Consider the following 21167-nt stretch of genomic DNA (forward strand, 5'->3'; position numbering starts at 1 on the left):
GAACAATGTCAACACATAGAAAGTACTTAATAAAGGTTGGTTGACATAATTTGACTTGAGTGGATTATGTAATGCGTGTGTGCATGCGTGTGTGTGTATGTGTGCATGTGCACATAACCCTCAGTTTTAATGTGCTGTATGTACATGTGGTTGTCCTATCTGTGTTCTGCCTACACATGAGTTACATCAGGGCACACCTCCCTCTATGTCCATGTCAGACTGTATGTACTGTGACCAGCAGACATTGACCAAGAGGCAATGGGGACAGGCCAGAGCCTGGGCCTGTTCCCTTATTCATGAGCTCCCAGGGTTAGAGAGAGCTGAGGCCAGAAACTGAATAATTTAGATTGACTCTACTTTGTCAGGAATACCAATGATGATGACCATACCACTTTAAGGCTGTCACTTTAAGACACTTTTCCCTCACAACAACCCTGTGAGTCAGACAGTGAAAGGATTATCATGCAGGTCATATTCCAAACAAGTCACCTCCTCCCCATTCCTTTCCCATAAAAAGCTTGGACTCTACTCCTGAGTTTGGATAGGGGCCTTTCACCTTATCCAAGCTTCCATATCACTTCCTGGCTATCTCCAAACCGTGCCTCCAGAATCCCTTCTCCCTTCAAGCTCCCTTTATGTGTAGTCTTTTTTATTTTTTGCTTTTCGGAAGGCAATTGGGGGCAAGTGACTTGCCCAAGGTCACACAGCTAGTTTTTGTGTTAAGTGTCTGAGGCTGGATTTGAACTCAGGTCCTCCTGACTCTAGGGCCGGTGCTCTATTCACTGCACCACCTAGTCGCCCCCTTTATGTGTAGTCTTTGCCCATTAAAATATAAGCTCCTTGAGGACAGGAACAGCCTTGCTATCTTTTATTTTTATCCCCAGTACTTAACACAGTGCCTTGCACATAATAAAGGCTTGATAAATATCTATCTTTCTGACTGTCTATCCACCATATTCTTGGTGATGAAACTCAGGTTCAGAAAAGACCAGAGACTTGCCTACGTTCATACAGCTAGTATGTGGCAGAAATAGGATTTGACTACCTGACACCCAAGCCATCATCCCTTCCATTTTCCCAGTGCTGCCAAGAACAACTCTTGGCTTCTTTGAGGTGGGAGGCTGAGGCAGAATGAGGGGAGAATTCTATCCAAAAGGGTGCTCTCCTGGCAACCAATAAGAAAACCCCTCCTAGCAGCCCTGGAATTTTAGTAAAGGCTGTGCCTGGAAGGGGATTTTTCTTTATTCATTTCAATAAATACTTATCAGACACAAGACCCTGTGTTTAGTGTTGGGGATAAAAAATGGCGTGGTCCCTGGGCTCGATAAGCTTATGGGCTAATAGGGGAAATAATACATCTATAGAATGTGGAGCAGGGGGATCAGCAGAGTGATGAGTGGTGGGCAAGTCATGACTTATCCAGGATCACAAGCTAGGATGTGGATGGGATTGGACCACCTGACATCCAGGCAGAGGAGAGGTCATAAAGAATGCCATATTTAAATGGGGCATTCATACATACACGTCTTTGCACATATATGAATACTACATATATTTACACTCCAGTCCATGTGGCTCTCAAGTGAAGTGAGTAGGGGAGCAAGCCTTGGAATCAGAAAGACCTGGGTTCAAGTCTTAACTGTGATACATACTAGCTTTGCAACTATGCACTAACTTCTCAGTGCCCCAGATAATTTTCACCTTCCTCAAGAGACCTACTTTCCATCTTGTCTGTGTTTATTTACATGCTGTCTCCCCTATTAAAAAATGCTTATTAATTGATTGATTAGGGGTGGCTAGGTGGCATAGTGAATAGAGCACCAGTCCTGGAGTCAGGAGGACCTGAATTCAAATCCAGCCTCACACACTTAACACAAAACTAGCTGTGTGACCTTGGGCAAGTCACTTAACCCCAATTGCCCTACCTTTCCCCCCTCCAAAAATCAAAAACAAAAACAAACAAAAAAAAGATCTGGGTTCTATTCCCGGAGGAGCAAGCTGTATGAACTTGGAAAAAGACATTCCATACTTCCCTGAACCTCAGTTTACATATCTGTAAAACAACATGATGGGAGGAAGCTAGACTAGAGGGGTCCTGCATAGCTCTGACATTCTCCAGTATTTAATGTCAAGACACATATGCCTTCCTGAGCCCACTGACCAGCCCTCTCTCCACAAACCCGCCCCCTGCCCTAGGTACCTGTGGAGGAGATGATGGCAAACAGCTCTTTCAGGGATGGCAGGATGGATGAGGCTTGAGCCCTCCAAATTTTAGGCAAGAGCCCACTCACTTGGTTCACATGGCTCAAGAACTCCACAATGCCCTCATCCCCCTCTGCCAGGCACTGGAACTGTCCGATGCAGCGGACCAGCTGCTGGCAGAAGAGCAGCCGGTGTCTGCCATCTGGAATGCAGCGTGGGTATTGGCTCAGGAGGAGAGCCACCTTGGCACACTGCCTGGGGCCGGGCCGTTCACACACCTTTCTCAGGACTTCCAGGCGGAGCAAGGCAAAGACACCTTCGGCCTCTGGGCCCTCAGGGATGAACTGCAGGCCCAGCTGGACATAATCCAGCACATAGGGGCTGGGGTGGCCTGGAGTCCCATAACCCTCCTGCAGCAGAGTCAGGAGGAAATGGGCATTAAAGAACTCTAGGAAGGCTTCTAGGTGGTATCGGCCATAGACTTCAAGGACCTCCTGCCCAATCTCCCGCTTGAACTTGGTGTCGCCCACCAGGAAGAGCTTGGTGGACAGCTCCAGCATGGCCCAGCATTGCGCACTGTCCATGGGCTGCTTTGCTGCCTCAATCACCCGCCGTGCCAAACCTTGCTTCACATTGGTGGGGTAGGAAGACAGCATCACAGCTTCCAGGATCTTGTCCATAGCTGCTCCTTGCTGGGGCTGCAGCAAGAGATCCCTTCCTTCCACCCCTCCCCCCCAAACATCAGAATCAATCATCAACAGACCCCAAAGGAATTACCTGAGAAAACTCACTAAGCTATTCACACCCCTTGGTCCAGAGATTCTTTTACTGGGCATGAACTCCAAGGAAGTCACAGACAACATAAAAGACCTCATATATACCGAAATATTAATAACAGCACTTTGGTGATGGCAAAAGACTGAAAACAAAATGATTGTCCATCAGTTGAGAAATGGTGGAACAAACTATGGTAGGTGAATGTAGTGGGATATTACTATGCCACACATAAAAAAATGATCATGAGGAATTCAGAGAAACATGAGAAGACTTGTAGGAACTGATTCAGAGCCAAGTAAGAACCGGGAGAACAATATATATGTATAACTGCTATAATAACGTAAATGAAGGCAACACAAATGGCCAATGAACTCAGAATAAATGCAGTGTCTATTAAACCCAGAGATCACTTGGAAGTGGGGGTTGAAGGGGTGGAACTCCTAAATTTGGAGCACCAAACTTAAGAAACACAGAACCCAAGTTCAGATCTTAGATCTGCCACATATTACTTTGGCTCTCTCCTTCTCCTTAACCACAGTCTACCTTGCATCATTTTTTAAAAGAATACATTGCATCCTACCTTTTGCCTGTGAGCTTCTTGAGAGCAGGAACTAGGTTGTTTCTATCTCTCTATCCATTCCCAATATGGCGCCTCGAAGCACAGAAAGGATGATGTTCTTCCCACTGTAACTCTATGGGATGAGATTCTTGTGAAAGCTGGGCAAAAGAACCTAGCTACTACATGTGGAGGAAGCACGGCCATACCTCCTTCCCTTCTCCAGTGTCCCCATGCCAAGTGGTCTGCAGTGGTGACTAACGCTGACATGAATACACACAAATTCCTAACTCCCTACCCATCCAAATCTTACCCATCCATCCAGGCCCACTTCCTCCATGTAATGTCACTGCCCACTAATGGCTCTGAGATATGGGTCACTTGACCTCCCACAAAATACCTATCTATAAACCATGGAGAGAAGAACCTTCTAGAGTCAAAGACATAAGCAATTATTTTTATAAAGGTCATATTTTAATGTCTCTCGTTCACTTCCATCACAACCTTGGATGTTACACCAAAATGGACACCTATCTTACTCCTTGCCTATGCTCAGGACCTTGGGTAAGTCACTTTTTTTCTGGTGATCACTTTACTTAGCTTTAAAATGAGGAAGGAAGACTGGGTGGTCTCCGAAGTTCCTCATAATTCTTAAATCCTATGTTCTAAGGTCCCACCCAACTCTGACATTCTATATTCTAAGGTTCTCCTGTCCTCGCCCCTACATACACTCTTATAGTCTATGTTTTAAAGTCCATTCTGAAGCTCTTGTTCTGACATTTTATGTTCTGACCCTTTTCAGTTCTGATGTTATATAGTCTGAAGTCATTACCAGTTTTAACTTTTAATATTCTATATTTTAAAAGTCTTTCTAGCTCTGATGTCCCATGTTCTATGGATATAGAGGCAGTGAGGTGATGCAATGGATAGAGCATAGGACCTGAAGTCAGAAAGACCCAAGTTCAAATCCTGTCAAAGTCACTCACCAGCTAGCAGGCTGATCCTGGGTACGTCACTTAACTTTTCTGTTTGCATAAAATTTCCTCATCTGCAAAATAGGAAAAATAATAGCACCTACTTCCCAGGGTTGTTTTGAGGATAGAATGAGAAAATATTTGTAAAGCACTATGCAAACCTTAATGTGCTATATAAATGCTGGCTATTATTAATTACTATGAATATGTTAAGACATTTGTCATTTCCTTCTCCAGTTCATTTTACAGATAAAGGAACTGGGGCAGAGTTAACTGACTTAGCTAGGGTCACACAACTAGTAAATGTCTGAGGCTGGATTTGAACTCAGATCTTCCTTACTCCAGGCCTAGCACTATAGACACTGCACCACCCACCTGCCCGGAATGAGATATCGCCTCTCATTAATAAGCTTCAGATGATACAATGAGCAGGGGGCCCAGAGAAGACCAGGAATCATTGAGTTTAAATAATAATAATGATTAATAATAATAATAAACATTTATATAGTACATTAAGGTTTGCAAAGCACTATATATAAAGTCAATCAAATGATATATAACACACATATGTATGTGTGTATGTGTGTATGCTATTGCCTGGTCATTTTTCATTTGTGTCCAACTCTCTGTGATCCCATTTGGAGTTTTCTTGGCAGAGATACTAAAGTAGTTTGCCATTTCCTTCTCTAGCTCATTTACAGATAAGGAAACTGAGGCACACTGGGTTAAGTGACTTGTCCAGGGTCACACAGCTGGTAAGTGACTGAGGCTGGATCTGAACTCAGATCTTCCTGACTCCAGAGCTCTGTCCAGTATGCTACCTAGCTGCCATCCATCCATACACACATATACATACAAACATATATGTATATGCATATATGTGTGTGTATTTCATTTGCTCCTCACCACAACCTTCTGATGTGCGTGTCATTATTGTCTTATTTTACAGGTAAGAAAACTGAGGCTGGGAGATGTTTAGGTGACTTGTCCAGAGTCTTTCATTCAGTGTTTGAGGCAGTATCTTATCAGACCAGCACTAATATTCATTATCACTCTTCCTCCCCCTATTGTTCTTGTTGTAAGCAGCAAGGCATGATGGATCGTGGTCAGTCAACAAACATTTATTAAGCACCTACTATGTACCAGGCCCTGTGCTAAGTGCTAGGGATACAAAGAGTCAAAAAACAGATCTCACCCCTCTCACTGATGGTGATTTCTCACATCTCACTGGCTCTGGGCCAGTCACTCTGGGGAATGGTTCTTGTTAAACACATAACCCCACCCCATCTCTGTCCAAGGCAACTTCCAGGGTTATATGGTACAGAGGAGGTGCCAACCTGCTTTGACAGAAGGAGTTTCCTTACCAGGTCAAGGAAAATACGGGTGTGGAATGTATGAAAAGCACTTGTTATGTGTGATTTTTTTTTAAAGCTTCTTAAGAATTTTCTGAGGTAGATACTGTAGATTTTACAGATGAGGAAATTGAGGCTAGGGAACTCATGTGACTTTCCCATAATCACATAGTAAACATCTAAGATAATATTTGAACTAAGGTCACAAGAATCTAAGTCGCATGATCAGAGATTTAGAGTCAGAATAGACCTTAGAGGTCTAAATTTAACCCTCCCATTTTTAGTTGTATTGTGTTTTTTTTTAAATTCTGAATTTAAGCACCAAATCAGACAAACATTTCCATACGGAAAGCAGAACAGAAGGGGATTATACAGGTAGCAAAGATCAGTGCTACCAACAGCTTAATTCTATCTCCAAGTATTTAATAAATTCTATGTTGTTATTTTCAAAGTTGTTCAGCTTGTCTGGGTTCCCCAATGACCTTTCTTCTGTGCTCTTCCATGCATTTAAAAAAACACTTTTATGATCCTCTTTTTTCTTACTTTTTAAATTTTTGCATTTTGGTAACTAAGGCAAATCCCCCTTTAATAAAAGCCCCCCCCCACACACACACACACATACATTAAAATGAAAGAAAAGCTAACAAAACCCTTTTATCAAATATGCATATTGACAAATATGCAAAACATGTGCAAATATGTAAAACAAATCCCCACATTGGCCATGCCTGAAATCATCTATTACTGAGTTCATCGCCTTACTATGAGGAATGGGTACAACGTTTTATCATTGGTCCTCGGAAAGCACAATCAGTCATTTCATTGATGAGCACCCTTAAGTCTTTCTTAGTTGTTTTTTTTTATGATGTTGTTGTATAAATTGTTCTCTAGGTTCTACTCCCATCACTCTATATCAATCCACACAAGTCCTTCCAGGTTTCTCTGAAGCTGTCCTTTTTGTCAGTTTTTATGCACAACAATATTCTGTAACATTCATAAACCATAACTTGTTCAGTCATTCCCCAAGTAGTAAACACCCCCTTAGTTTCTAGCTCTTTGCCATTATGAAAGTAGATACTAGAAATATTTTTCCATTTATAAGTCTTTTTCCTCTTTCTTTGATCTCTTTGGGTATAGGTTCAGTAGTATAACAAAGTGTATACACAGTTTTTGACTTTGGGGGCACAGTTCTGAATTGCTTTTCCAGAATGGCTGGACTAATTCACTCTAACAATACTGTATCAGTGCTCCTGTTTATCACAGGCTCTTAGACAACTATCATTTTCCTTTTTTGTCAACTTTGCCAAATTGATGGACATGAGGTAGAACCTAATATCAATAATAAGGAGCATTTTTTTTATATATTACTTTGATTGCTTAGGATTTTGTCCTTTGAGAAATCCCTGTTCATACCCTTTGCTCATTTATCTGTTGGCAAATGGCTCTTATTTTTATATATTTGAATCAGTTACTTGGATATCTTGGATATCAGACCTCTATCAGAAAATTTTGACACAAAAATGTTTCCCTCAGTTACCTCTTTCCCTTCTAATTAATTTTAACTGTATTAGCTTTATTTGAAAACATTTCAATTTATATGATCAAAATTCTCCATTTTATCTCCTGTTTTCCTTTCTATCCCATGTTTGGTCAGTTGCAAAAGGTATCTTTCTTGTTCCTACAATTTGTTTATGGTATAGCCTTTTATACTGATGTCACGTGTCCATTTGGACTTACCTGGGTATGAGATGATAGTCTAAAACTAATTTATGTCAGACTGCCTTCTAGTTTTCCCTGTAGTTCTTGTTGGAATAGTGAGTCTTCGGAAATTGAGGTCTTTGGGCTAATAAACACTAGGAAACTATACTCATTTGCTTCTGAATATTGTATACCTAATCTGCTCCACTAATTGAATTCTCTAGTCTTTAATCAATATTTTGATGATCACTGCTTTGTAGTACAGTTTGAGTTCTGGTAATATTAGGCTCCCTCATTTTCTTTGAGATTCCTGACCTTTCGTTCTTCCAGATGAATTTCACTATAATTTTTTCTAACTATACAAAATAATCATTCAATAATTTGATTGGTATGACAATGAATAAGTAAATTAACTTAGGTAACATTGTCTTTGTTATCATGTTGTTGCTGCCGTTGTTTGGTAATTTTCAGTCACGTCTGACTCTTTGTGACCCCTTTTGAGTTTGATTTTTGGCAAAGACACTGGAGTAGTTTGTCATTTCCTTCTGCAGCTCATTTTACAGATGACAAAACTGAGACAAAAAGGGTTAAATAGCTTGTCCAGGGTCATAGAGCTAGTAAGTGTCTGAGACTGGATTTGAACTCAGGAAGATAAGTCTTCCTGACTCCAGGCCTGGTGTTCTATCTACTATACCACCAAGCTGCCAATTGTTTTAATCTTGCCCTGGCTCAATCACAAGCAGTTAATAGCTCTTAAATTATTCAGATTCATCTTTACTTTTGTAAAGAGTTTCTTATAGTTGCATTCACATATAGCTCCTATGTTATGTCTTATTAGGTAGACTCCCAGATATTATATATACTTTTATAGTTATTTTGAATGGAATTTATTTTTCTCTCTTTTCTTGCTGGACGACCCCATCAATTTACAGATGAAGAAACTAAGGCCTAGAAATGTCAAATGAGCTGCCCAAGGTCATACATATCACAAGTGGCAGAGACAGAATTTAAATTCATGTCTTCAGTCCAAATTATCTCAGTTGACCTTCATAATCTTTCCCTGCCCCATAAGGTAATACAATACATGATCCACAGTTAACAGAGGCTCAGAGAAATGAAAGGTTTGGTAGGGGCTACTTGGCTAGGATAGGAGATACAGTATACAGAGAAGCATAGTAGTAGGACTCAGATGCAGCTATTCTGACTTCAGGTCCTAGTGTTTGTGTGGTATCTAACAAGTGGAAAGGGCTACCTTAGTAGGTGGCAGTTTCCTTCCTCTGTGGAGCTAATTCATCAAAAGAGAGAAGATTGACTCTTTTTTTAGTCCGAGTCTCCCTATTTCACCCAGGCTGGAAGTACAGCTGCCAGTCACTGGCCTGACTCTACCGCTAAATGGCGCTAAAGCTCTGAACTGCTCCATTTCTAACCTGGGTGGTTCGCCCTTCCTTAGACAACCTGAGAGCCTTCCCCACTCCTGGGGATTTACCTCCGCAGTGCCAAGCTCATGCCATCCTCTACCCTCAGCCTCCCCAGTGGCAGAGATTACTGGTGGATACTACCACACCTGGCCCCTATGTTGGCCCCTATGGTTTTTCAGGCACAAATTGGACCGATGGACCTATGATACGTCTCCTAGCTTTAAAATTCTTTGATTCTGATTTTGTAACAGGAACAAAATACTGGCTTTGCGCTAAAGAGAGCAGAATTTAAGTCTTAATTCAGATACTTAGTTGCTCTGTGACCCCAGGGAAGTATCTGAACCTTATGTTTCTCAACTGTGAAATGGGGTCAATAATACTGGCCTTATCTACCTGATAGAGTTATTGGAAAGTAAATACTTTAAAAACCTGAAAAGTTCTATAGAAATCAGAGTTACTTTTATTAATGTAAAAACCATTCTGCCTTTCTCTCTGGTGCCACTGGGGAGGCCTACTTCAGAGGTTAGGATTATTTTAACATGCTTTCAGCAGAGTTCTATAAAAAATAAATCCTTACACTCATTTAAAAGCCTCAGAGCCAAATGACTATCCCTACCTATGCCTATTACTTTGTCTGACATGCCCTCAACAGAATACAGCTACACACTCAGGTCTAGTTACCAGTCCTCCCTTTGTGCCCACAAGCATTCCAATATTAGCTAGAACCTTGAATACAAACAAAATCTCCTTTACTGTTACTTTTTATGTGTGCAACATATTATACAGCAAGGGGGATAAGATCATTGTCTGCAAGTATCTAATGGGTTGTCATACGAAAGAGGAATTACATTTGTTCCTCTTGACCTCAAAGGGCAGAATCAGGAGCAATGGGGCAGATGGGGGAGTCATCTGGAGGCAAATTTCAGCTCAACAGAATAAAGACTATCCTAGCATTAGACATGAGATTAAAGGTTTCCAGTAATGGAATTGAATACTTCCTGAGGTAGGGAGCTCTCCAGCACTGGAGGTCCTGAAAGAGACACAGGTGGGCCACTTGCTGGGGATGTTAGAATGTCCACTGGGCTGAGCTTCTAAGATGAGACCTCTAAGATTTCTTCCCAACCCGAGATTCTACAATTCTGAGATATCCTTCATTGCTTCATTTGTCTTTCACAATAGCTCTGGTGAGTGGGGAGGGGGCAGAAATTATTAACACCATTTGACTTATAGGGAAACTGGGGGGGGGTAAGCGGGAGAGGGAGAAGGGAGGAGAGAGAGAAAGAAAGAGAGAGACAGAGAGACAGAGAGAGAGAGAGAGAGAGGGAGAGAGAGAGAGAGAGAGAGAGAGAGAGAGAGAGAGAGAGAGAGAGAATAGGGCTAATTTGAAGCCACAGAGGAAGTCAACTATGGCTCTGAGTCCAGAACCCAGGTCGTCTGACCTCCAGTCCAATGCTTGGTCTATTGCATCAGCTGCTTCTGTTCATTCCCCAAAGTTTGAGTTACAGTACACAGATTGATCTCCAAGCATTCTGGAAGGTTTGATTGCATCTTTAGGACAAAAGGAGACAGCCTACTAATATTAGCACTTACCCCAGAAAATGTTCTTTCCCAGGCTAAACTCTTTAGCCAATCATACCTGGATCTCTATTCAATATGGACTTCACTTAACCACCAAGGTCACTTAGCTGTTGGAGAAGTCTGTGCCACTCGGGGGATAAGGACCACAATGATCCTTGTAACAGAAAGGCTGTGTAACACAATGAATAAAGAGCTGATCTCTGAAATGTGCAGGCTGTGGGACCTGAAGTAGCCTTTCAGCACCCCACCCCCCAGACAACTCATTAAGACTATAAGTTGTAAAACAAGCACCAATCTGTATTAGTCAAGGAAGTTTCCTTAATGGAAGATTCTCATGCCTAAAAAACTCACAGTTGTGGTCCCCCCAAACCCTCAAAAAATTCATCCTTCCATAAGCCTCATCTGGTAGGTTCCTATTTCCACCGTTACTGCCAACTAAGTGCCAAGCTCAACAGCTAAAGAAGTGCAGGGGTTGATCACAACCTCTAAATTTCATTGCTCTAATAATAATTATTATAGCACTTTTTATATAGTTTATATGTGATATTATATAATATAATGTTATATTATTATATATTTTATTATAGCAGTTATTATAGCTATATATAGCACTTTAAGGTTTGCAAGGCACTTTGCAAATATCTCATTTGACCCTCACAACAACCCTGGGAGATAGTTGCTATTATTATCCTCCTTTTACAGTTGAGGAAACAGGTAGACAAAAGTTAAGTGACTTACCCAGGGTCAGACAACCTGCAATTGTCTGAGGCTGGATTTGAACTTAGAGTTTCCTGACAGGGCCAGTGCTTCATCCATTGTGCCTCTGGAACCACACCCTGTTCATTTTCCCCTTCTGTTACAGTTCTGACCTTTTCCAACCCCCTTGCTTTGCAGTTAAAGATGCTAAGACCCAGAGAAGGAAGTATCTTGTTGAAGGTCTCATGGGGCAATGGCTAGTAGCAGAGAGGGCCTTCCAACCCAGCTCCTCTGATTCCAACTTCAGGGCTATTTGCCCTGAACAATCTATGTCTCTCCAGCAGCCAAGAATACAGGCTTATTGATTGACTAGAGATATTTTTATTCAAGGTTGAAGAGAAAACAGTTGAAACCCATACCCAACATCACTGAAAATGTTCCCAAAGACCACAAAACATAATTAAGAAAGCTTTTCTCCTCTTCCCCTCCTCCTCCAATCCTGTCATTTTCTGTAACCTACTTACCTGCTTCTTCTGTCACTCATGAAGAAAAAAGAATCTGTCCAAAATGAAACAGTCTGCTTTGTTAAGTAGTGAGCTCCCCGTCACTGGACATGTTCAAACAGAGGTTAGATGATTCCCATCAGGATAATTCCTACATTGGAAAGATACTTTGATTAAATCATCAAATGTGGAGTTAAAAGGGATGATAGGACTTACCAAGTCTAACCCTGTCATTTTACATAGGGAGAAACCAAGGCCCAGAGAAGGAAAGAGGTTTGCCTAAAGTCATAAAGATGTCAGAGAAGAGAGTCAAGACTCTAATCCATGCCCTCTGCCTCCAAAATGGATGTTCTCTTCACTATACCACACAGCCCTATGACTTTGATCATTCCTTCTATAGTAATTATAATCACTCACATTTCTAGAGTATCTTAAGGTTTCCAAAGCACTTTCTTTACAAAAACCCTTCGAAGAAGAGAGTGTAGAACTATTCTGATATTCTACGAGTCAAAGATTCTTTGGTTTGAGGACCACAGGAGGTAACTTTCTACTCCAGATAAAAGAAACAGTTTCCAATGGTGAGAGCTGTCGAACAAAAGAAACTTGCCTCACATGGTAGTGAGCCTCTGATCACTGAATGAGTTCAAATAGAGGAATTCAGTAAGGGGGGAGGGGTTTATGCCCCTCTTCATGCAGTAAGGGAGGGGCTCATGCTTCAAGTAATGCTTGGTCCAAACACTGACAAAGGAGTTGCCAGCTCCATGCACACAGCAAGGAACAGAGTCAAACTAGATTTCCTATAAGTCTCCAGTCCCAATGGCCTCAGGCAGCCTGAATGGCATGGACACATTCATAGAACTAGTTCAGATGAATAATACTATTATTAACAGTAACAATGAAAGCTCTTACATTCTAACACTTTTAATTACAAAAGGCAGTTATTTCATCTACCTGTGCGATGCTCTGCAGAATGTGAAACATAAAGAATGAAAGAAGGATATCCATTTTCCCAGGACTGTTTTTACCTAAATTCCATGGAAAAAAAGATGAGAAAAATAAGATAATAACAATAATAAATAATAGTAGCTGACATTTATATAGCATCTGGTTTGCAAATTGATTTACATACATTATTTCATCTGAGAACTTCAATAATCCTATGAGTTTAGAGACTATACTTGTTCTTCCCCTATTTTACAGATGAGGAAACTGAGGCACAGAAAGGTTAAATAATTTGCTTGTAGCTACTAAGTATCACAAGTGGGATTTACTTCAGGTCTTCTGTCTCAAGGGTTCTTAACTTTTTGGGTGTCATCAGTGCCCTCCCATCCCCATCCCAATCTTGTGAAGTCAGATCCTTTGCCAAAATAATGCCTTTAAGTGCATAACATAAAGTACACAGAGTTGCAAAGGAAATCAATTATTCTGAAATAGAATTTTCAAAATATTAAAAACAAAAGTTTCATGGATACCAGGTTAATCACCTATCCCATAGATCACACTGGCAGTATCTGTCTGGTGGACAGCCATCCCTTAACCAGCATGCTTCACCTGCTGTTCACCTTTCTCTGCCCAAAGCTAGGAGTCTGTGCTTGGCTAAGTGACTTTGGAATGAAATGAGGTTTTGAGTTCTTGTTACTCTAGAATGCCAACATTCATAGGGGGTATTTGGGATCCAACTCAAAAAGTCACATATACTTTTGTCCAACACCTACCCAACTCAGATACTTCCAGGGTACTTACCTTGAAAGAAAACCATTACTCATGATAAAAAATGCTATCCACATCCAGAGAAAGAACTGATAAGAGTCTGAATGCAGATCAAAGTATACTTTTATTTGCTTTACTTTTTTCATGGTTTGTGGATTTGGGGTTTTTTTTTGGAGGAGGGGGGTCTGTGTTTTATTTCACAACATTATTAGTATGGAAATACGTTTTGCATGATTGCACATGTCTTAGGAAAGGGGTAGGGGAGGGAGGGAGAGAATTTGGAACTCAAAAAAAATTTTTAATGAATGTTAAAATCATTTTTTACATATAATTAGGAAAAAATATTAACAAAAGAAAGCCATTTTAAAAATCTAAATTTATAATTGTGGTTAAATTAAGGGTGATAATTTGATTTAGGGAAAGGTGTTGTCATTTTATCAACATGGGTCCGGGAAGTTTAGGGTTTAACCAGAAAGCAAATCTGGCAGTGAGTCTATGCCAACTTCAAGTATGGATAGGAAATAAAAGAACCAAATTCATTCATCATTTACGAAGCTTTTTATTACTTATGTATGTAGATGTTGAGGAGAAATACAAATAAAACAAAACCCAACCCCCACCTCTAGGGGGCGTGTCGTTCTAGCAGCAATACCTGCAGCCCTGATAATACTCAGCAGACTCAACTTGAGGAGATAAGGGACTGTTTGTTTTTTGCCTTCCTTTTTATCCTCGGGGATTAGCACAAAGCTTGGCACACAACAGAATAATAAATTCTGGCTAATTGACTTGATTAGAGTCAAGATCAGACTCTGTAGGAAAAAATCAGATTTTTGTTAGAAATTAGAAATAAAAAAGGGGGGTTGGGCTAAAATGTAAACCAAAGTTAAGTATAAGCAGAAATAAAAATCTCAGATATGGAGGAAAAAGTGAAATATTTTGATGAAGAGTGGCTGTCTGGTGGCTATAGAAACAGCAGAAGGCTAGGAAGTAGGTATTAAATAAAATGTAAGGAGGCAAATTTGATGAATCCATTATAACCTCCTCATGCTGAAGTCAGGATCAAGACCTAGGAAGGTCTTTAGGGGCCCTCTGACTTACCCCTCTAGGGCAGCTAGGTGGTGCAGTGTATAGAGTGCCAGGCTTGGAGGTAAGAGGACCTGAGTTCAAATGTGGCTTCAGATACTTACTAGCTGGGTGACCCTGGGCAAGTCACTTAATCCTGTTTGCCTCAGTTTCCTCACCTGTAAAATAAGCTGGAGAAGGAAATCGTAAATTACCCCCAGTATCTTTGCCCAAAAAAACCCCCAAATAGAGTCATGAAGAATTGGACGTGACTAAAAAACTGCAAACAACAAATCTACCCCCTCCTTTGTCAGATGAGGAAACTGGGGCCCAGAGAAGATAAGTGACTTGTCCTTAGATTACACAGGTAACCCAAACAGATAATAGAGACAGGATCTGAACCCAAGTCCTTTCACTCCAAAACTAGTCATCTTTTCACATTCATTTGCTTCCTACCTGTATAACTTGAGGCAAGTCACTTAATAATATCACTTCATCTGTAAAACAAGAGTTGAACTAAATGTTCTTTAAGTACCCTTCCAACTTCCAATCAAGGATCCTATGAACCTTTTTAGAAATTGTAAGGGTAAGCATTGTGACTAATAATGGAGTCTGATCACTGTCTATCCAATCAGAGACACTGCTGTGGTGTAGGGGGTAAAGTTATGTTAGGCCTTAGAAGCCATGTGTTCAAATCTTGGCTCTAGCACATAACACAAACTGGATGCCCCATTAAAACTCTAAACCTAAAACTCAACATATCCAAAACAGAGCCCTCTATCTCGTCTTCCACACCGCACAACAGCTAGACTAGCCTACTTGAGGCCAGACAAACATGACAATTTCCCACCTCCGTGCTTTTGCACTGGTCGTACCCCATGCCTGGAATGCTGTACCCACTCACTTCCGCCTTGTAGTTTCCCTGGCTTCCTTCCAGGCTCAGCACAAATCCTACCTTCTGCAGGAGCCCTTACGCATTCTCTCTAGTAGCTAATGCCTCTCCTTGAGATTTCCTTCCATGTTCTCTCTCTATATTGTATGTACCCATCTCATATCGTCTCCATTCCATCCCTATTAGAATGTAGACTCCTTGAAAGCTGGGACTATTTTTTGTCTTTCTTTCTATCTCTAGTACTAAATACAGTCCCTGACACATAGTAATTAATAAATGCTTGCTGACTGATGCATTTAACCTTGGGCAAGTCACTTAAGCCCTCTGGGCCTCAGTTTCCTCCTTTGTAAAGTGAGGGAGATAAGACTAGATGGCCCAAAAGGTCCCTTCCAGCCCTAGACCTATGATCTCATAAACTCATCCACACTAAGTATTGGGGCTTGAATATGTAATATCATGCAGGAAGAGCTTTATTTTCCCTCCAGTAAGCACTTAGGGAGCACTTACCAAGCAATCCAGTAAATATGTTGAACCACCTGCCTCTCAGACCAAGAGCTACCATATTGCTGAAAGAGCAGGGCCTACTTTTCCCCCTGACCTCCCCTTGTCCTAAACCTGAGTATGACATGTACTATGTAGGGGTAGGGAACCCAGGGCCTGAGGCCTTTCATCAAAGGGCCTCACTTGAGGACCCAGAAGGTCACATGTGGCCTTGAAGCCGCAGGTTCCCCACCCTTGCATAGTAAGAGAATGATAATGAAGGTTATGGAGAAAGCAATAATCAGGTTTTTTATTTGTTTGTTTTTAGCCAAAAATGTCTTTCTTGAAGTGGAAAGAAATGTAAAAACTTTCACAATAAGCACATTTTAAGGTAGTATTTCTACATACATCCATTAGAAATCATCTCAAAACTGGGTTCAAAAACTAGGGGACTAAAATGCTAACCCAGTCACCTGGCATCTAAAGCCCTCTTTTATGCCTGGCATAAACTCACCCATCCAGTCTTGCAGCCACACACACACACACACACACCCCTTTCTACCTCTGTGTCTTTATACAGGTCATTCCCCCTGCCTGGGATAGTTTCCTATCCCTTAACATCCAATTTGGATGCTATCACCTTTAGCTAGTATTTCCTGAACCCCTGGTTGGTAATGATCTTCCCCCTCAGAATTCATAAATACTTTGAACATCTTTAATGCACTTACCATATAATACTTTATGTTATAGTTTTCTGTGTTGGAGTTTTATCTTCTACTGTTGTTATTCAGTCATATCCGACTCTTTGTGACCTCTTTTGGGGTTTTCTTGGTAAAGATACTGGAGTGGTTTGCCATTTCCTTCTCCAACTCATTTTACAGATGAGGTAATTGAGGCAAATAGGGTTAAGTGACTTGCTCAGGGTCATACATTAAATATATGGAGGCTGGATTTGAATTCAGGTCTTCCTGACTCCTGACCGGGCATTCTATCAACTGCACCACCTAGCTGACCCATTGGAGACCTTCAAAAAAAAGTATGGATGGTCTTTTGTATATATGCTGTAGATAGGAATGTGGTGGTAAAAATTAAACAACCGGCTCTCTCAAAAAAAAAAAAAAAAGCAGGGCACTTTTAAATTTAATCTGTATTCTTAGCATTTTCTCCATTATCTTCTTAAGTCCAGACAGTCAACAAAACAAAAAACAATACGCCAAGGCATGATTTGTGGTGCTTGTTGATTTCTGAATGTGTAAATGCTCACATAGAACATTTAACCAGGAGCCCGCTGGCTCTAACACACACCCAGCTGTAAAGGAGATTTTTGTGCAAATGTGGGTTGAACTTGAAGACCCCTGACATCCCTTTCAACTCCAAACCCCTGTGATTCTGAATTCCTGACAGCCCTTTCTCTTAGTATTTGTCCCATTTATGGAAAATGGGAGGAAAAAAGCAAAGAAGCAGACTGAGAGTGAGGAGTCCTGGGTTCTAACCTTGACTCTGTCCCTTGATTTCCTCCATGATCTCTTTCCAAGGCCCTTTCCTTTCCCTCTCTGAGACTCAGTTTCCCCTTGTACAATAAAGATGGACTAGGTAGATTTGGGTTCTTTTATATTCCCCTGAACTGCCCAACTCTATGATTCTCATAGCCAATCTCAGCCAGCCACAATGCTCTTCTATACCAATTATGTATTATACATTAGGCATTTTCTGGGCTGGTATCCAGAGTAACTTGGGTGGATGTGGGCTGGGGAAGAAGATGGAGATCAATAAGCAATCCTGGCTGCTGAGAATTGATTAACCATCATCTCTGGGGTCACATGTTTTCCCCGCTTGTTCTCAGCCCTTCCTGTGCATGAAAACCTCTCTACTTCAGGTAGGGGTTGAACTAGATGACCCTCAGGTCCCTTTCTTTGGTTTTCTCTCCAGTCTCTGCAGGGTGCTTAAGGAAGGGCCTGATTACCCTAGCACTTTACTTCATCCAAGTAATGCCCTGGTTCATATAATCTTCCCCTATGGGGCTTTGTAAAATGTTAGATCTGGAAAAGGCTTTAGAGACCACTCAGTCAATCCCCTCATTTGGTCAAAGGGGCAACCAAGGTCCAGAAAAATGAAGTGACTCCCCTGAGGTCCTGTAGCCCCTTCCACATCACAAAACTTAATTCAGACTAATTCACAGAATGTCAGAGATGAAAAGAACTTTAGAGATCATTGGGTCCAACCCTTCATTTAGAAAGTGATAGATTACATTTCTATGATGTGTGACCATTTCCAAAGGACTTCCCTCATTAACAACTTGGTATTATGGTAGAAAATGCCCTGTGTTTGAAGTTAGAGGAACACAGAGTAAAGATGTCTAGATCTGGGGTCAGAGGATCTGGTTTCGAATCCTGACTGCCATGAGACCTTGGGCGAGTCACCTAACTTTTCTAAGCCTTAATTTCTTCATCTGTAAAATAAAAGGTCCCTTTCTAGATCTAAACTGATGATGCTATCTATGTCTTAGGCTCAACTCTTGGATCTTCCTGCTAATTGTTTGTGTGACCTTGGACCTGGAGAAGACAACTACCTTGTCTAAGGTCAAGCAATGGTGAGCAGAATCAGAGAAAGCCAGGACAACCCAGGTTTTTTGGCTTCCATGCTCCTTCTATTATACTTTAATGCTTCTCTTACTGGGAGGAAACTGAGATTTGGAGATACAATTCCCAATTCATGCTCCTAAAGCTCAGTTCTGAATCCTTATCTCCTGAGTCCTAGTCCTCCAGGGAAGGCCAAAACAGTCACTTACAAAATATTTCTGAATGACTGAAAAAAAGTCTGAATTATCAAATAATGTTATCTGATAATTATTGGGAGTTTTGGTGGCTTTCAACCATACAATGATAGGTAACAGTGACTTCAAATGAGTAAATTTGTCCTTGGTTTCTTTCTCTATAAGATGAAGGTAATTTCTTAAGCTCCCTCAGCTCTTAAATCCTATGAGCCCATGATTTGTAATCAGCATCTATATGTGTGTGATATATACATACATGGACATATACACATATATGTATATAGGCACACATTCTAGGCAAATTTGTATTTGCTGATTTCTATACATACACATATGTGTACATAGCTATACCTGCACATACATGTGTGTAACATGTAGGCCCATATAGATATAAAACATATAATGCATGTTTAAGCATATATGCATGCACAAATAATCACATATGCATATATTTCTATATCCTATAAGACATAATCTGTAATGAGCCTGTATGACCCATATATACAACTATATACACATGTGTGATGTTTACGTAATATGTGTGCTTATACATATGTGTACACATGCACACGGTCTATATACACCTATAATCTATACCATGTACATATATGTACGTATACACAAAACACATACATATATTTCTATGTCCTGTGATCTGTAATTAGCATATTTTATGTGTATGTGTATAAGTACACATAGACATTCCTATGAACACACATCTATCTACACACATATATAAATCAAAATATGTAAACACATATTTATAAATATTCACACAGCAATGAGGTTAGTCTTTCTTTTTCTTCTTAAAAAGGAGAAATGACACCTCTGGGCCTAGTTTTAAATTTAACATGTCCTCTTTTTAAGCAGTCATAATGGAGAGGTAAAAGACAGACCTCCCCCCCCAAATCATCCCACATTAAGCTTCTAGGATTTAATTCTAGAAGAGATCTTAGAGCTAATCCAGTCTAATCCCTTCAATTTACAGAGTAAGAAATGGAGGTTCAGAAGTCAGATGACTTCCCAAGGTCACAAAGGTCATTAGAGAGCAGAGCCAAGGTTTTAACTCAGCATCCCCCTGTACTCCACTGCCAGTGTCTTACCTGAGATGAGTAAGGCCAGACATAGGGCAGAAGGACTGGATGAAAAAGGGTGGGCAAATGGACATGACCACACACATTAGGAAAAATGGCTGGAGTGCCCAGTGGAGTACTATTGGACCCTGGGCATACAATGGTATGGGGGAGGGGGAGAAGAATGCTGTAAAGTTCCTAAGACCTTGGAAAAGTGCAAATCATAGAACCATAGAGCTAAGGGAACTCAGGAACCATGTAGTCCAACACACACACACACACACACACACACACACACACACACACACACTCCCACCCCCCACTGCTGCCCATTTTACAGAGGGAAAAACTGAGGACCAGAGAGGTGTGCTCTGTCTGCTTCCTGGGTCAGTGCTCTTTCCCCTGCCCTAGAATACACAGAATCAACACAGACAGCATCGTGGTAAGCAAGCCTTGCCTGGCCCGTTGCTCAGCATCCAAATAACCTTTTCCCCCTCATCTTGCTTATTTCCTACTCCCCTTCCAAGGCCCGGCTCCACCATCAGACTCTCAGTTGGAAGTGACCTTAGAGGTCATTTAATCCAATCTGCCATCCAATACAGGAATCTCCTCTACTAGACATTCTGTCAGTCTGCCACTGCCTGAAGACCTCAGAATGACAGGAAGCTCACTACCTCACAAGGCAGTGTCACCTATTGAGGTGAGCTCTGACCATCAGGAAATTTTCCCCTTTTCTTAAACAGAAATCTGACTCTTCTGTAACTCTCTCCCCCAACCCTCACCTCCACCCTGCCCACACACACACTCTCTCTCTCTCTCTCTCTCCCTTCCCCCTCCTCCTAGTTCTGCCCTTTTGAGCCAAAAATGACAAATGTAATCCTTCAGCCCCTGACAGCCCTCCAGATATTGGAAGGTGAGGATTAAACTCCCTTTCCTCCAGGTTAAATTGGCCCAGTGCTCCCAGAATCCTAGTTACCTTCCTCCAGGTGGGCTCTGGATCATCAAAGTCCTTGCTAAAATGCAGTGCTCACAACCAGTCAGTCCTGCAGATGGGCTGTGACCAGGCCCCAGGGTGGTGAGACCATCGGCTCTATCCAATCTGCTTCATTTTCTGCAGCACAAGATTGCGTGAGCATCTGGGGCCTCCCTGAAGCACTGCTGACTCATACTTGACGTCTAGGCCTCAAAAACCTCTGCATTTTTTATAACAAATAATTTGTTGATACAGTTATAAATTGGGAGGAGGAATCTGGAAGCCTCCCCTTCCATTCTTCCCTCTGTACCCCCATTCCACCCCACCCTTGATAGCTGATGCCTAAATTTCATCCATTAGCTCAAAGGTCCTCCCCTGACTCCCTGAGGTCCATTACAACCTCCCCCCCAACAGATCCTAGATTTGGAGCAGAAGGGACCTCAGAAATCA

At 41.3% G+C, this 21167-nt stretch overlaps 1 protein-coding gene across 7 annotated transcripts; it reads right to left on the minus strand.

The window, feature by feature from the left end:
* Positions 1-2164: 2164 nt before the first annotated feature.
* LOC138171277 (ubiquitin carboxyl-terminal hydrolase 35-like) lies at positions 2165-20804 on the minus strand. 7 transcript variants are annotated; one of them, XM_069100766.1, is made up of 6 exons: positions 14652-14739; positions 12706-12779; positions 11776-11905; positions 4522-4583; positions 3560-3671; positions 2166-2929 (listed from the first exon to the last, which is right to left on the minus strand). In XM_069100766.1, the coding sequence occupies exon 6, from the start codon at positions 2880-2882 to the stop codon at positions 2193-2195; it is 690 nt and encodes a 229-aa protein (XP_068956867.1). In that variant the 5' UTR covers positions 2883-2929; positions 3560-3671; positions 4522-4583; positions 11776-11905; positions 12706-12779; positions 14652-14739; the 3' UTR covers positions 2166-2192. The 7 variants fall into 7 exon arrangements, with proteins under 7 accessions (XP_068956870.1, XP_068956867.1, XP_068956864.1 ...); XM_069100763.1 differs by lacking the exons at positions 4522-4583; positions 14652-14739 and adding an exon at positions 20721-20804; XM_069100749.1 differs by lacking the exons at positions 4522-4583; positions 14652-14739 and adding an exon at positions 16627-17260.
* Between the last annotated feature and the right edge of the window lie 363 nt (positions 20805-21167).

The sequence above is a fragment of the Petaurus breviceps genome, unplaced genomic scaffold (assembly GCF_028583685.1).
Source record: "Petaurus breviceps papuanus isolate PSGF00001 unplaced genomic scaffold, PetGlider_PUasm1.0 126708, whole genome shotgun sequence".
Lineage (NCBI taxonomy): Eukaryota > Metazoa > Chordata > Mammalia > Diprotodontia > Petauridae > Petaurus > Petaurus breviceps.

Coding starts and splice junctions, on each gene's coding strand:
- LOC138171277 (XM_069100769.1), bottom strand. CDS start 2,882: ATGGACAAGATCCTGGAAGCTGTGATGCTGTCTTCCTACCCCACCAAT.